The 15152-nt window shown below is 25.7% G+C and overlaps 2 protein-coding genes across 2 annotated transcripts in view; one reads left to right on the forward strand and one right to left on the reverse strand.

Moving 5' to 3' along the window:
* LOC132931936 (glutamate-gated chloride channel-like) overlaps positions 1-15152 on the reverse strand; it is an 88001-nt gene extending 72849 nt beyond the window's left edge. The window contains exon 1 of the mRNA XM_060998044.1: positions 14820-15152. The gene's annotated coding sequence lies outside the window, so the exon portion shown is untranslated. The remainder of the gene's footprint in view (positions 1-14819) is intronic.
* Positions 9451-11250, forward strand: LOC132918194 (uncharacterized). The gene has a single exon (XM_060979321.1). The coding sequence runs from the start codon at positions 9531-9533 to the stop codon at positions 11199-11201; it is 1671 nt and encodes a 556-aa protein (XP_060835304.1). The 5' UTR covers positions 9451-9530; the 3' UTR covers positions 11202-11250.

Genomic DNA, 15152 nt, shown 5'->3' on the forward strand with positions numbered 1-15152 from the left:
TCAAAACACTACTTGTTGCGTGAGTATAATTATGCTTCTAAAAGTAATCGTTCTATTACTTAAGAACTTTCTCAAGTTTTAATGGATTATTTTAATTTGTTGTATCTCCAACGCATTTTAAAGAACAATCTGAAAGTTATTTTTTCAAAATGTAATTTTATGTAAATTCCCATACATTTATATTATAACTTAAAATATATAATATATATTTATATTTAAAGTAATATTATGATTTGAGATTGCCTATGCTTAAACACGTGTGAATAATTGGATACATGAGATTAATCATGATTTTTAATACAATTGTGCTCTTTAATACATAATATATTAATATTTATTTAATTTTTATTAAGGTCGAGAAATGTGTGTATTTATAAATTATAGGTACCGAATTTGTAATAAATGTTATATAGTAATGCACAATAGATATAAATTATTACGACTATTTAATTGTTTTAATATTGATTATATTATTATAGTTGATGGATATCTATCTAGGGCCTAGATTCTAAGCAGACTTTTGTTATAACACGCTGTTTGTGCATTTTATCTGAAAATTGGCTTTTATAGCCTTATATAGTTATATCAAGCTTAATATTTTTTGGTAGGATATTGAATCATAAAATATAGTCAACGGGTTTCTAAAACAAACTAATGCCAAATAAATTTGAACGATGATTTTTAAACATAGTCAGAATTGCTTAGGTTTAACACTTTGATATTGGAATGTAAAATCATATTTATTTCTCTGAAAAAAACATATACATTTTAGATTTTTTTAAATTTATTCATGCCTTTTACTATACCAATAATTCAGTAAACTTTCCTTTGTGTTGTTGAATTTTCTTTATATTTTGTCTACATAGTAATGTACTTTAGAAAAAATATCTATTCGTCTAGTTTCGCTTACCTTAGCTTAGGTTTTTAGTAGTACACTTCTGTGTATTATTAATAAACATTTAAAATCAATCATTTAATTTTAAAAAAATATTAGAAGTAACTAAGGTTTAAATATTTTGGGATTTCTTCAATATTTTTTCTAACTTATCATTAATGTGTCGTAAACAGAAAAAATCGAAATATTTTTTTCACAAAATTAGAAAATCGTCATTTATAGTCTTTAAATCGTCTGTTAGGTATGTTAAATTACCTATATTCAAAACGGTTTGAATTTTATTTGATTTCCACAAATCAAAATGTAATATATTTATGGGTAACAATTTAAAAGTATCAACAATTTATTGTATCGTTGTGAAACGACTATAATTATTTTTTTGTAATTTACAGCAATAACAATTTTGAAATAATAAAGAGTCAAAAAAATCATTGCCTTCAGAATATTCATTTAGTTGTTATATACATAAAACTCTTGGCACACATTTACAATTTAATAATGTTTTAGACAAAACATAAAAACAAACCCACCGTCAAAAAAATGGGTCTACGTTTTTGTTCAGTTAAAATCTAAAATAAAATTAAGTTTTATTTAGAAAGTCATAAAAATATGACATTAACTATTTGGAGAGCATTATTTAGTATTAATATTTAATCATGATTTGTGAGTAAAAATAAATTACAAATTAAAAAATATTATTTTGAGTATAAAAAAACACATGATATTTTCCATTATTTGTCTTCCAGCTATAATTTTAAAGTAATATTTGTAAAGCTTAAATGGTTCCGGCGTGGCGTAAAAGCAATAGAAGATAAATATTTGTCTTACGAATAAACCTCATTTTCTTTGGGGCATTGAGTATTCATAAATCGATTTTTTTCTTATTATAAATATATATATGCTACTGATAAACACATCAAAAAAATAAAATATAACAAACTACGATTGCTGAATTTATACATTGTTACATTATTGGTATTTCACCAAGCATATTTATTCATTTTTTTTTTAATACCTAATTAATTAATTATAATTTTTAAATTTTTAAATATACCTAAGATATATTTAGATTCTTTAGATTTTATTGTATTACTTAAAAGGTGTGTTATGAACTGATACAAAGTACCATTTTTCAAATGACAACCTCTTTTTTTCTGTAAACTATTTAATGTTTCAATTTATTGATAGGTTTTTGTGTTTAATTCAAAATTCTTTTGATTATTTATTAAAATGCTTATCTAAAAATAAGAGTGTTTAAAAATGGTTTTACGCGAATAGGAACTATATGTAATATTAGAGTTAATGTTTATTTTAATTGGACCATTTTTACTAATTATAAATATTGATAGGTTAACTACTAACATTTTTAAGGTACCATAGCCATTATATCATTTAAACTCATTTTTATATAATCTTCTGTACGAAAAGCCTTACACTATTCGTTAAAATTTTTATTTTTATACTATATCAACATTTTCAGAAAAATTATCATCTAAATAATGTACAGCTAAAAAAAGAGATTCTTTTTTGAAAAATAAAAGTTTGTGCGTCCATAGAATAATTTTTAAGGAGTGAAAAATCTCAAGATCTACAAACACGGTCTAGTATATTTCAAAATTCTAAAAATCAGATTTTGAATAACTGCATTATTGAGAAAAGCGTGAGTATGCTTGGTAAATCACTATATAATTCATACTCATGGTTGGTTATTATATACATACGTATAATAAAAACATTGTAATACTATTTGATTCATCAAGATTCTTTAAATATTATGTAAGAAAATCGTTTTGTAATTGTTTCATCTAAAACCAAAATAAATAGACGTTTTATATAAATAACTTCTATATTAGTTTATAGGAATTTAGTGGCCATAAGGTCATGATAGTACGACGTTATGAAGGTATGCGTTTTTCTCAAGACCTACTGAGGTGACCCTTAAATCAATATTATTTAGTGTGTATGTGTTTGAGTATATATTATCACGATGTGTATTGTGTATGAATGCGCATTATTATTCTAAAATGCAAAGTTCAAGGGCTTTTGATGTTTTACCCCAGTTTAAAAAGTTTTGGAACAATATAATTCGATAGTTTGAAAACTATTATAATGTATATAATAGTGGAAAGCGTTGTCCCAGTTAAAAATGTGATGTAGAATGATTTCAAAAGAAAGTCTTCGAATGCCATTTTTTACCTGAAGGTCTACACTGAAATTTGTCAATCATCGTTTTATATAAAAAAAGAAAATGGACAAGTTATAATTATATTTGGGTATATCGAATGGTGTTTGTTAACGTAAATATGTTAACTAGATCAAACCGATATTTTATTTGGTTACATTATTTTTTAGAGAATTTAACCAGTCTATAGTCTAAATTTGTACGTCAAATATCATGCTGATTTTTGAAATTTTCGAGGCATATTTTTTTATATATTTTATTCCAGTTATTTGAGTTTTAAAATAATTGTTAAATAAAGCGTTTGAAAAATAAATTCTTTTATATAAAATGTGTTTAATAAAAATACAAATAGGTAATCAATAAAAATATGGAACAATTCAAGTTTTACATCAACCTATAATAGTAGTTCTATATGTTTCGCACTAAATAAAAATAAGTTATTTCCTGTTTGTTGCACAGTAAAATTCCGAGATATGTTCATGTATGAATTATCCACGTATAGAAAAAAGTACATACACTGAATCTGGATTTTTATATGTGTTTACATAAAAATTAAATTGTACCGTATTATTAAATAGTATTTTTTTTTAAATTATTGTCGACTATATTAGTTTTTTGTTACATGTATTCACTGTTTACATTGTTATCACAGCACGGCTAAATTAGTTAAAAGGATTTACTTAGAAGTAAAAATAATACTAATATAACGTTTATAGGTTTCGTTTAATGCTTGACATTTTTTTTTTTTTTTGGTATCCTTTATAATATAACCTTAATATTTATAACTATTTTACTTTTATGGATTTATTATTTAAATATTTACGTATATATATTTTTTTTGTGTTAGACAATATTTGTTACTTTTTTGTTGACATTGTTTTTGATACATAAGAAAATAATAGTTTAATAAGTGTTTTATGTGCGAAAATGCATATAAGTAGAATTCTAGTTTTCCATTATTAAATAATTTTATAATAGGTTTTTTTTTTTATAACATGTTTTGTTATTATATATAAAACCTTTAAAACTTTTAAATTTAGACATATTAAAAATATATCTGTATATTTGTCTAGTACTACTTGACATGTATTAGTTTATGCAGAAATAAAAACAAAATACAGACAAATATTCCTTCAAAAAAAAATAAAAAATAAATAAATAGTATATTTTAACTATTATTTAAATGGAGATATTTTTCAAAACGCATTTATAATTTTTTTTAGGTTTATAGACATTCAATTTTATCGTTTAGCAAATAAGTAATTTTTGGATGAACAAAAATATAAAATTGAGTAGGATAATAGATGCATAATTTAGAGTTGCTAACGACATGTACATAAAATAATGTTTTAAAAAGTTTGCATTATCAACTTAGCTTAAACATCATTATACTAAATTTTATGTGTAAATTATTATCTAACTCATGTAATTTATCAGCTGACATAAAAGCACATTCATCGGAGACAAAGATTGTAATAATATGGCAAAAATATCTTCTCAAAAATTACACTTTATAATATTTGTATATTTTAGTTTTGATCACAAAATATAATTGATTTCTAAATGTTTCATGTATATTGTATATATACTACATAGTAACATGAATAATTTATTATTCTTTTAAACTCAATGAAATAATTGTTAAGTGCACAGTTATTATTATTGTGCAATCAAAGATACTTCTCCAGTTTTTGTTGGTATATCAAGATATAATAAGAAGACATGACAGGTTATTAAAATTCAAATGGGCTTCCGTCCAAGTATACTATTAACAACGTTTAGTTCGATTTTATTTCAATGCAATTTACATAAATGAGAATTCAATATGTCATGCAGGTATTCAAAATGTAGCACATATAGACACATTTTATTATTGGAAATTCAAACGAATGTACTAATAAATATGATCAATAATTTTTTTTCTTATTAAGTAAAAATAGCTACATTTCAGTAGTATTCATATCTCAATGTCAAATAAAATTACAGGTGCCATTAAGCAAGTAGGTAGTCAAAATAATTATAATTTAAAATATAATAAAGTGAAACATTAGTTAAACTTATATAACAACTAAGTAATGTATATTGCATGTACTATGCATGCCATAGATATATTTGAGTCAATAAAATTAAATGTTTCTGTTTCAAACTTTTAATATGAAATTAGTTTTAAGAAAAAAAACTCTTTACTTATGTTTAATATTCATATTTAATTATACTATACATACTAATGTATTTAATAAATAGTACTAAATAAACTATGCAAACTAATTTAATAATGATTTACGAGTAGATTATCTTAATTCTTGTTTTATTTTTAAATATTATTAAAAGCATTATTACAGCTATTATTCATCAATTAGAAAAGATAAAGTTTAATAACTATTATTTACTGATAAGTATACTCAAAGAGCACGATAATAAATAGATTCAATATTCAAGACAGAAACCTTTGGAGAGAAGTTGTGAACCTTGTTATGGCGTCAAAGGCTTAACACTAGCTACGAAGCTAATGAAGATCATGTTGAAGAACAATTTAATACGACTTACGAATCAACATCAAACGGCATAACTACAAGTACCAATTAACACTTCAACAATTTAAGGCATATTAACGTCAATCGAAACAAAACACACATCGAAAAATGGATACATACGAATCAATTTCATTAAACCGTACTAATTAGTAAAATTGTTACGGATAATATTTAAAGACACGTTTGCACATGAAATCAATCGTTATCCTTTAATTGATAATTATTTATTGAAATTTACAATAAAATATTATATTTCAAAATATGGAATTAAAAAGGTTTTCGATATTCAATTAAGGAAAAACTTATAAGTAGTAACGATAAATAATAGTAAAAAAATTTTTTTTTTGTATGTTGTTTTATAAAGACCTCAAATTATAAATATACAAGTAAAATATATCCAAAACCATTAATATTTTAAGAAAAAAGCAAGTGATTAACTCATTCAGATAATTATTTTAACAGCATTATTTATATTATTATGAAATAAATAATAACTAATAGATTTTTAAATAAGATAATAATATTTTATATTATGCTATTTATATATTACAAAAAACAATCCATTGCTATTTTAATTTTAATTATACCTAAAGTGAAGTATTGAGTTTAAACAAAAATTAAATAGTTTCATTAATTTACATCCCTTTTTTTTTTATCAAAGTTGACTTAATGAACATTTCAAAAACTTATTTTTAGTATAAATTTATGGGTACATTGTAAAATCTTAGACATAATTTATATTTTGCGTGTTAAAAAATAAAAAATATACATAAGATTAGCCAACTTTTAAAATGCCATGATATATAATTTTGGAAAAATTATATAACAACTATTTCTTGACTTTATTAAAAAAATAATATCTAAAATGTAAAGTCAATCTTACTTTCTAGTTATTAGTCTTTCTAGTCAATAATACTAAAAGAAAATTGTGATAAAACACATAAGAAATTAACTAATCTTAAATTTAGAAAGTAGAAGGGAGTTTGTAAATGATAACATTAGTCTTTGTATTACAAAAATAGCAATCCTCAAATAAAAATTAATTTTAAAACAGTTTTTTAGGAATAATTTTATGATAAATTATAATAATGAATTTTTAAATACGCCATATGAAATAACGTACAATAATCCAGCCAGTCATGAATAAGAAATTAAATACTTCCTTGAAAAGTACTTCATACAAATGTGAATACTAAAAATGTACATTCATGACAAGTAGTGAAATGAAAAGTTTACTAGAATATTGTCAGAAACGCGTGTAACTATAAATGCCAAAGTTCAAAAAGGATTGGATGAATTGAGTCATGAGTAATGGAGTGGAGTTAGCTTTTAAAAAAAAGCGTGAAACTCAATATTTTTTTCTTCTAAATAGTTATACGTTGTACTGTAAGTTTCCGTATTAATCGTTCGGATAGTTAAATGTGATTTAGCAGCTTTCAGAGAAAGCAAGAAGAGTTCACATCTCAAAGAATCAATAATTCTATAAGAAATAAGGAATCATAAAATAAAAGTCTCCTCGTGATTATTGATTGTAGTATAACAATTGATGCATTGTAGTGGGTATAATCCGAATAGTTTCCTTAAGTAATGTTATACATTTATAGAAGAGTTCTTCTATTATAATTTAAGTCGTCGAACGAATATCCCGATGAATATTTTGGGGCAATTTTAAAAACGGAACATTTTATATTATGCACAACTAAAATTGATTGAGTTATAATTCAGGAAAAAAAAGGAAAAATTATTTTAAGTTTACAGCTAGATACTCACAATATAAAATACTTAAATAAGTCGTTTTAAAAAGACATTTTTTCCAACATTTAAAATAACAACATAAATAAATATACCAGTACTGTGAGAATACTTATAAGTATCTGCTATTTTTAAATTAATATAATTCTTACAGAAAGAGGTTTTCTTTAAACACGGTAAACATTTTTTATCACATTTTCATATTAAAATATTTTCATTTAATAGGTACTTAAAAATGCATTCAATTTGCCCAAGTAGAAAATTAGTTAATATTAAATACAGAAAACTAAAGAACAAAGAAAAAAGTTTGTATACATTTTTTTTATTTACGTACCTAAGCTAAAATAAATATTTATACTATATTTAATTTTTTAATTTCAAGTTGATAGTGATTTTGTTATTTAATTTTTTGATAACTAACAGAAATAATTTATTTCAAAATATATATTTTGAATGAAGATTAAATTGAGAAATAAACATTTTTTTATATAAATTTTAATGATTTTAGATTCATAAACAATATGTTTGAGACTTAGAAATATTTATTATTATTATTTTATAATAACTCTATTTATAGACGATCTAATTTTCATAATATAGCTAAAAATTAATGTATTAAATTATGTATGAATTCAATATTTTTAGTACATTATTTATAAGCTTATTATGATTTATGTAATCTATATTATTAATTTTTACACACTTTTGAATATAACTGTGAAACACATTCAATGTGTTTTTAAAAATTTATCAATTATATTAGATAGAAAAACATCTCCATATCTACTTTATTTTTCTTCTGATTACGTTCAGGTGCTATAAATTAAATATTTTATTATTTTGGGGCGTAGTGGACGCACCAGTTGCCCCACGGCGTTGGTATTCAGCTAGCTGTTCCGTTGCTAATTCCCGGATGAGTGACCACCTGGGAATTTTAGCAACACACACGTCGTGTCCTACCTAACTATAACCGTCGAGTTGAAAATAGTATCTAACTAAAAATCTCTTCTAACGTAAAAAAAATATATAAATATATTTGCCGAAAATAAAAAAAGGTAATAAACCTGATAATGTATAAGAAATACGAGCCCATAATGGGTATACTGGGTACAGCATTATAATGACCTTGAAATATTGACGTTAATGAGTAATGACTACCGATGTGTAAAAAAATCAAAAATATAATATATTACCTATATTATACGGTTGTTTTTAAACCATCCACTGGTCAAGGTTAATTCAAATGTAAAAGAGTTTACCTAACTACCTACCTACTTAATACAAAACAGTATAATTTACTGAGTACAAAAATAAAACAAGATGGATAATTATTGTGGATTTTCCATAATGTTGCGAAAGAACCTGACTTAATAAAAACGTTTAAGCCGAAAGACACTAAGTTCGGTTAGATTTTTATTTTATTCTAATCTGTGAATGATTTAAAAAAGTCTTTTTCGATATCACTGTGGTTAACTGTACTTACCTTACATTATTATGTACAGATAATTAAAATGTTTTATTTGAGCCTTAAATAGAAAATAACTGTGCAAATATTAATGTATTTGTATACAAACTTATCTACGTCAATTAAATAATAAACCAATGGTTTATAAATTACAAAAATTGTTTCAATATAGAAAAGTGTACAAAGGATGAGAAAAAATCTATTCTCTATTACAGTAAAACTTCCGTTAACGGTCACCTTTATAAGACGGTCACCATAGGACAGGTTAGGTTTTTTGGTCCCATCAAGTGTTATGCTATGTATTGTCACCTCTATAGAACGGCCACCTCTAAATAGCGGTCGTCATTATTTATGGTCCCTTTGGTGACCGTTAATTGGAAGTTTCACTGTATAATAACCTACTATATTAGCCGTGACTCTGTGAGTCATTTCATCAATAGAAATCACAGTGTATTTTGTTTTCAAATTAAATATTAATTGATTTTTTTTGTATGTTTTTATTTAAATATAAAGTACCCATATTTCTTACATTTTTATATGAAATAATGTACCGTTAGAATTCTTCAGTTTTCAACGTAAAATCATTTAAAGATTTTAAAATATAACAATTATAGTTCATTCAGTCGCGATAAGTCAACCATCGAAGCAAGTCGTTCGTTAATTGTCGCTCCGTATCTACGTTTTGCTATCGCCTTTTGTATAATGCCGGCGTCGTCTTCGGGCGGCGACGACAATCGTCCGCACGCTCTTAACAATTCAGTCGGTAAAATAAAAAAAGCATCAAATGCTTCCAGACCACACAACACGGATCAGGAATGGACCACCAAGACAAGTAAAAAAGCATCTCAATCTAAGAAGGTATCAACTCCAACTAGCCCTATATCTCCCACTCTACAGCAGATTAAAAATAATCCACCAGTATTAAATATGCCCAACAATACATTCGATTACGACATTTCGTTATCTCATTCTACTAATGACACGGCCTCTAATAATATGAATATAGATATAGATTTATCGCATTCTACAACCGATCACGCTAATGTTCCCGTTTCCGCAAATACAACATACACCGCTGATATTTCAAACACTAATATAAATTACGATTCCAACGATATACAGTCCTTACGTAATTCCGAACAACTTAATAAATTTTTCTCCGCGGATTATAACGGTCCGTTCACTACCATTGCGGAACATTCAGATATCAACCTAAAAATTGATCACTGGCACCCGTTAAAATATGCAAAAATTTTTTCCACCAATTTCATTGGCATCAACAACATCAAACCAATTGGTCATAAAAAAATCAAAATCACCTTCAATACTAAAGTTTCAGCCAACAACTTTCTCACCTCCCCTCTACTCGCAAACATTGGATTTACAGCATATATTCCATCTACGCTTATCTACTCTTTCGGAATTATCAGAGTCGATAGTTCCCTAACCGAAGAAGATTTCTGGGAAGGACTTGATAACACAGTCCGCGCTATTGCCTTCAAACGCATTTCAATCAAAAAGGATAATGTCCTAACGCCTACTCGTGTCGTGGAAATAAAATTTTTATCCCCCAAAATCCCAGATGCCGTATCAATTTACAACGTCATTTTCAAAATTTCTCCTAGCGTCCGTTCTCCCATACAGTGCAATAACTGTTTGCGATTTGGCCACACGGCTAAATTCTGTCGCAGTAAATCCAAATGCAGCCACTGTGGCTTAAATGACCATTCATTAACTACTTGCCCTTCAATCAACGCAACAGATCCAGTTTGCATCTTCTGTAAACTCCCCCACCTCTCCACTGACCGGAATTGCCAAGAGTGGTCATTCCAAAGGGATGTTAAGAAAATTATGGCTACGGAAAACTTACCCTTCCGCGAAGCAGTCTCTCTCAAGAAAAATAATTACTCCTCAAGTGCATTTAGCTATTCAAATATTGTTAATAAACAGTCTGTGTTAAATCCTTCTCATCAAGTTCCGGATACCTCCACTAACTCTTTCCCCCCGTTAACCTCTCAATCACATTACCACCATACACCTCATAGGAAGTATAACAATCATTCTTCTCACTCTAAACAAAAACAATTTCACGTTCCCAACCAATCTAATTTTTCCCTACCAAATGGGCACTTCATAGATTATGCTAGTAAAAATCGGTCCCAGGATCCCAAACCTCCTCAATTTGATCTAACCTGGGTCAATGCCTTCTGCATCAAACTCTCCGAATCCTTATCCAACTCCCCTAGCCTCTCTCCCTTATCTCCCTCTTCCCTTCAAAACTTAATTGAATCATCCCTTATGTCTTGTCTCTCAATTCCAAAAATCTCCGTTATTTCTTCTAATGGTCAATATTCTACAATGGAATGTTCGTAGTCTTCCTGCAAGACTACCTTCTATCCAACACCTCGTATCTTCCTATAATTGTTCCATAATACTTATTTCTTCCATTCTCTCTTCACCAAATGTACCAATTATTACCTCACTTATATCCTTCATCAACCAGACTGGTTTAAAAATTTAATTTATTTGTAATATTATTTTTGTTGTTAATATTGTTTTCTATGTAATATTTATAATCATAATTGTCGAAGCTAATTGTTTACAAAGTTTCTTTTAATAAAAAAAAAAAAAAAAAAAATATAGTTCATTAAGACTATTGCTACACATTATTATTATGCATCAATTAATTAAAACAATTTCTGTAATTACAGTGAAAACTGGAAAATTTATTTCGGGTTCATTCAAAATTAAATTAATTATAATTTTTTTACATGGTATCGTAATTATCATTAAAAAACTATGGATTTTATTGGACATTAATTATATAACAAATTATCATTAATGTACATATAAATGTGCTTGAAATAATATTTTATCGTAAACTTGTATGTTTAAAAAAAAAATGTAAATACCTTGATTATAATATTAGATAAATTATTTCATTGTATTTTATAAATTATAAAATATAAGGTTTTATAATCTCTGTAATATAGAGCTACGTGTTAATCTTGTAATAAAAATGAACTCGTATCAAAAAAATAAAAATTGGTATAATATTATAACTAAAATTAGTTGTTAAAAAAAAAGAATTAAACAAGTGGCTACGTTATACAATAAATAATGTAGGCATTCCGTGTACAAACATTTTAAATCATTATAAATACCTACCATATAATAAAATATAATGGTAATAATAATTTATATGTCTTAAACTCTTAACTTTTGTTATTATTTTATAATGATTATTATCACTTGTTAATTATATATGTGCTATAAACAATTAATATTCTTAAGTTTAAATCAGTAAATTTATTGAAAATTATAAATTGTATTTTATAAATAATTGGTTGTATACTACTTGTGTATAAGAAAAATAATGTACGATAAAAGAAATTGATTTGTTATACAATATAATGTAACAGAAGTACTATTGGAAAAACCCATGGTCTATACATTTCAAAACGATTGAAAAACTTTCGTTTAAATTAATTCAATTTTCTAAAACCATAACTCTACCACACTTCCTCCTGAACAATATTTTTTATATCGATATAAGATGCTTTTAACTTGATATTAAGCTATATATTCTACTGATCCAATATTGATTTGATTTTAGATGGTTTAAATGCATTAAAAATTAACATAGTTGAATAAAATACATGTACTAAAATAATAAAACAAATTTAAGCACACTCAACTGGTGTATTAATAAGTGGGTCACAGCTCGTTTTATAAAATGGCGATATACCATTTTAAAGTTCAAATAGATGTTTAATTTTTATAAATCACCGGAAAGTATTATATCATTATATAATATTAGTTCTATCTTTTATGGCATAATTCTCTCTTATATTATATTTACCATTTTCCGATATAATTATGAGTTTATGCCAATTCAAATTTATCTTTTTTAGCCGAATGAATAAAAGTTAATACAATTATACAAGTTTTAGTGAGTGAATTTAACTGCATTATATTTTTAATTATAACATACCTATTACCTATAGTGAATTACTACCTAATAATTTGTAATATATTTATTAAATACATTAAACCAAAACATTTTAACTAAGCATCTAATCATCCACTGACAACTAAAATGTGTTTCTCTTATAGCCTATTTCCTTTAAAAGGACGTCTGCATATCTGCATGTGTTGTTTCTGTCTTGCTGACGTACATAACAACAAATTTTCGTTCAGCAGAACACATTTTATGATGTTGGTTTTAATATTAGAGTAAATTTACCTATTACCAAATTTAAAGGTAAGAATATTATTTAGAAAATTACATGTGCTTTTATTGATATTATTATTTTAAAGTGAGTTATGAACATTTTAAAGTTGTAATATTATACATAGCTATAACTCACATTAAAATAATAATATCAATAAAAGTATATGTAATTTCCTAGATAATATTCTTACCTTTAAATTTGGTAATAGGTAAATTTACTCTAATATTAAAGCCAACATCACCAAATGTGTTTTGCTGAACGAAAATTTGTTACGATGTACCTTAGTAAGATAGAAACAATACATACGGGTATGGCGTCCTTTTAAGGGGGGAATAATTTAACTTTTCACAAATAAAATGTATTGATTTTTTGATAATTATAATCAATCAGGTTTATTTCCCCCAAACATAGTTATAAAATAGTTGTCGCTTTGAATACCTATATAGAAAAAAATTATTTTTGAAATACCTATATGTGTTTAACTTATCACTGAAATTAATTAATGGTCTTATTTATTGAGATATGAGAGAAATAAATGGATAAACAATATAAAATAATGTTACTGGTTACTGATTTACAGTTAGCAGTAACTAGTTATCACGGCTAAGAAAGTCTGGCCAAACATGGTTATTATAATAGGAGTATGTATTATATTTTATACCTATACTTTATAGTATTGTATACAGAAACATAAAACAATGAAAAACATTTACTTTGTATGATAGTATAAATAATAATCAATTATGTACCTAATCCCAATGTTTTTCTTGAGCAAACAAAAAATATAACAAAAGCTGGTTGAATGGGTCAATAACGAGTAGTTGTTTTTCTTGTGAAATACGTGCATTTGATGCATTACATATTTTAATAATAATATATCCTTAGGGTACAAATTCTAGTTTGTATATTTTATAAATATTTTAAGTATAACTTTATCATTTTTATTGTAATTTATTATTTAGAATAATATTAGTATAATGATAAACGTATTTTTTGTTATAAATATTTTAACTCATTACCGATGATGGTTTATACCATCAATACCATTATAAGAAATACAAATCAAAAATTATATGTGTAATATAAAACTTAAGAAGTAAAAAAATAATTTTTAATTGTTTTTCATTAGTCAACTATTTATTTAAAATCAAACAAAAGGCTAACCCTAACGGGTATTTAAAGTTTTCTCAATTCATTATAATCATTTGTGGTAAAATAAGTATTTCATATTAAATGAAAAAAATTAAAGACATTATCAGATATAGAGAAAGTTTTTAAAATACGAGTACCTATGTTCAAATGTTTTTTTAAAATATAAAATACGTGCGTCATGCATATTTGATTACTTCAAAATTATTTGAATTATTTTACTCAATTTACAAGTAGGTATATTACAAGACTGTTAAAATATACTAATATCATATTTTTAAACAGAGACTTTTTACCATTTTACCGATTCACCCTAACGTTCAAAACTATTATAAGAATAATATTTCAATTCTTATATGAATTTAAATAAGCAACATTGCGTGATTCAAACGTCATTTCAGCAACACAAAAAAGAAACGACGGACTTAATAACCATTTTCTGGAGTTTAAAAAATACATAAATAAAGTATAATAAAAACCTTCCAAAAACCAAAATGACCTTGTCCATCCAATAGAAATAACTAATAATATAATATATTGGCCATTAACGAAATTTGTCTGGATTGCGGAATACACGGGACGTATGCAGTTGCAGTTTACTATGTACCTGTAATCGTGTAATTGTGTGTATGTGGTGTCTTATCGCGTATTGGCAACAGCGATAATGTCGTTGATAACCTCTGCTACTACAGCCGATCCAGTCTTCCACGGTTCGTGGAAAACGCACTTCCGAAATTTAAATATATTTAAATAATTATTTTTGTGTTTATAGCAATTACGATAGTAGTAATAATAATAATATTGGTAAAAATAATAAATACAACGGAATATATCGTATTCGGACACACACGAATTTGACGTCAACGGAACCCCATGCGAGTCGTCCACTGGCGTGTCGAGCGTTAAGCTCGGTGTCGCATCGGAGGGATACTGAACAATG

The sequence above is a fragment of the Rhopalosiphum padi genome, chromosome 1 (genome assembly GCF_020882245.1).
Source record: "Rhopalosiphum padi isolate XX-2018 chromosome 1, ASM2088224v1, whole genome shotgun sequence".
Classification (NCBI taxonomy): domain Eukaryota; kingdom Metazoa; phylum Arthropoda; class Insecta; order Hemiptera; family Aphididae; genus Rhopalosiphum; species Rhopalosiphum padi.

Excerpts from the sequence above, each read along its gene's own strand:
- LOC132918194 (XM_060979321.1), top strand. The coding sequence starts at position 9,531 with ATGCCGGCGTCGTCTTCGGGCGGCGACGACAATCGTCCGCACGCTCTT.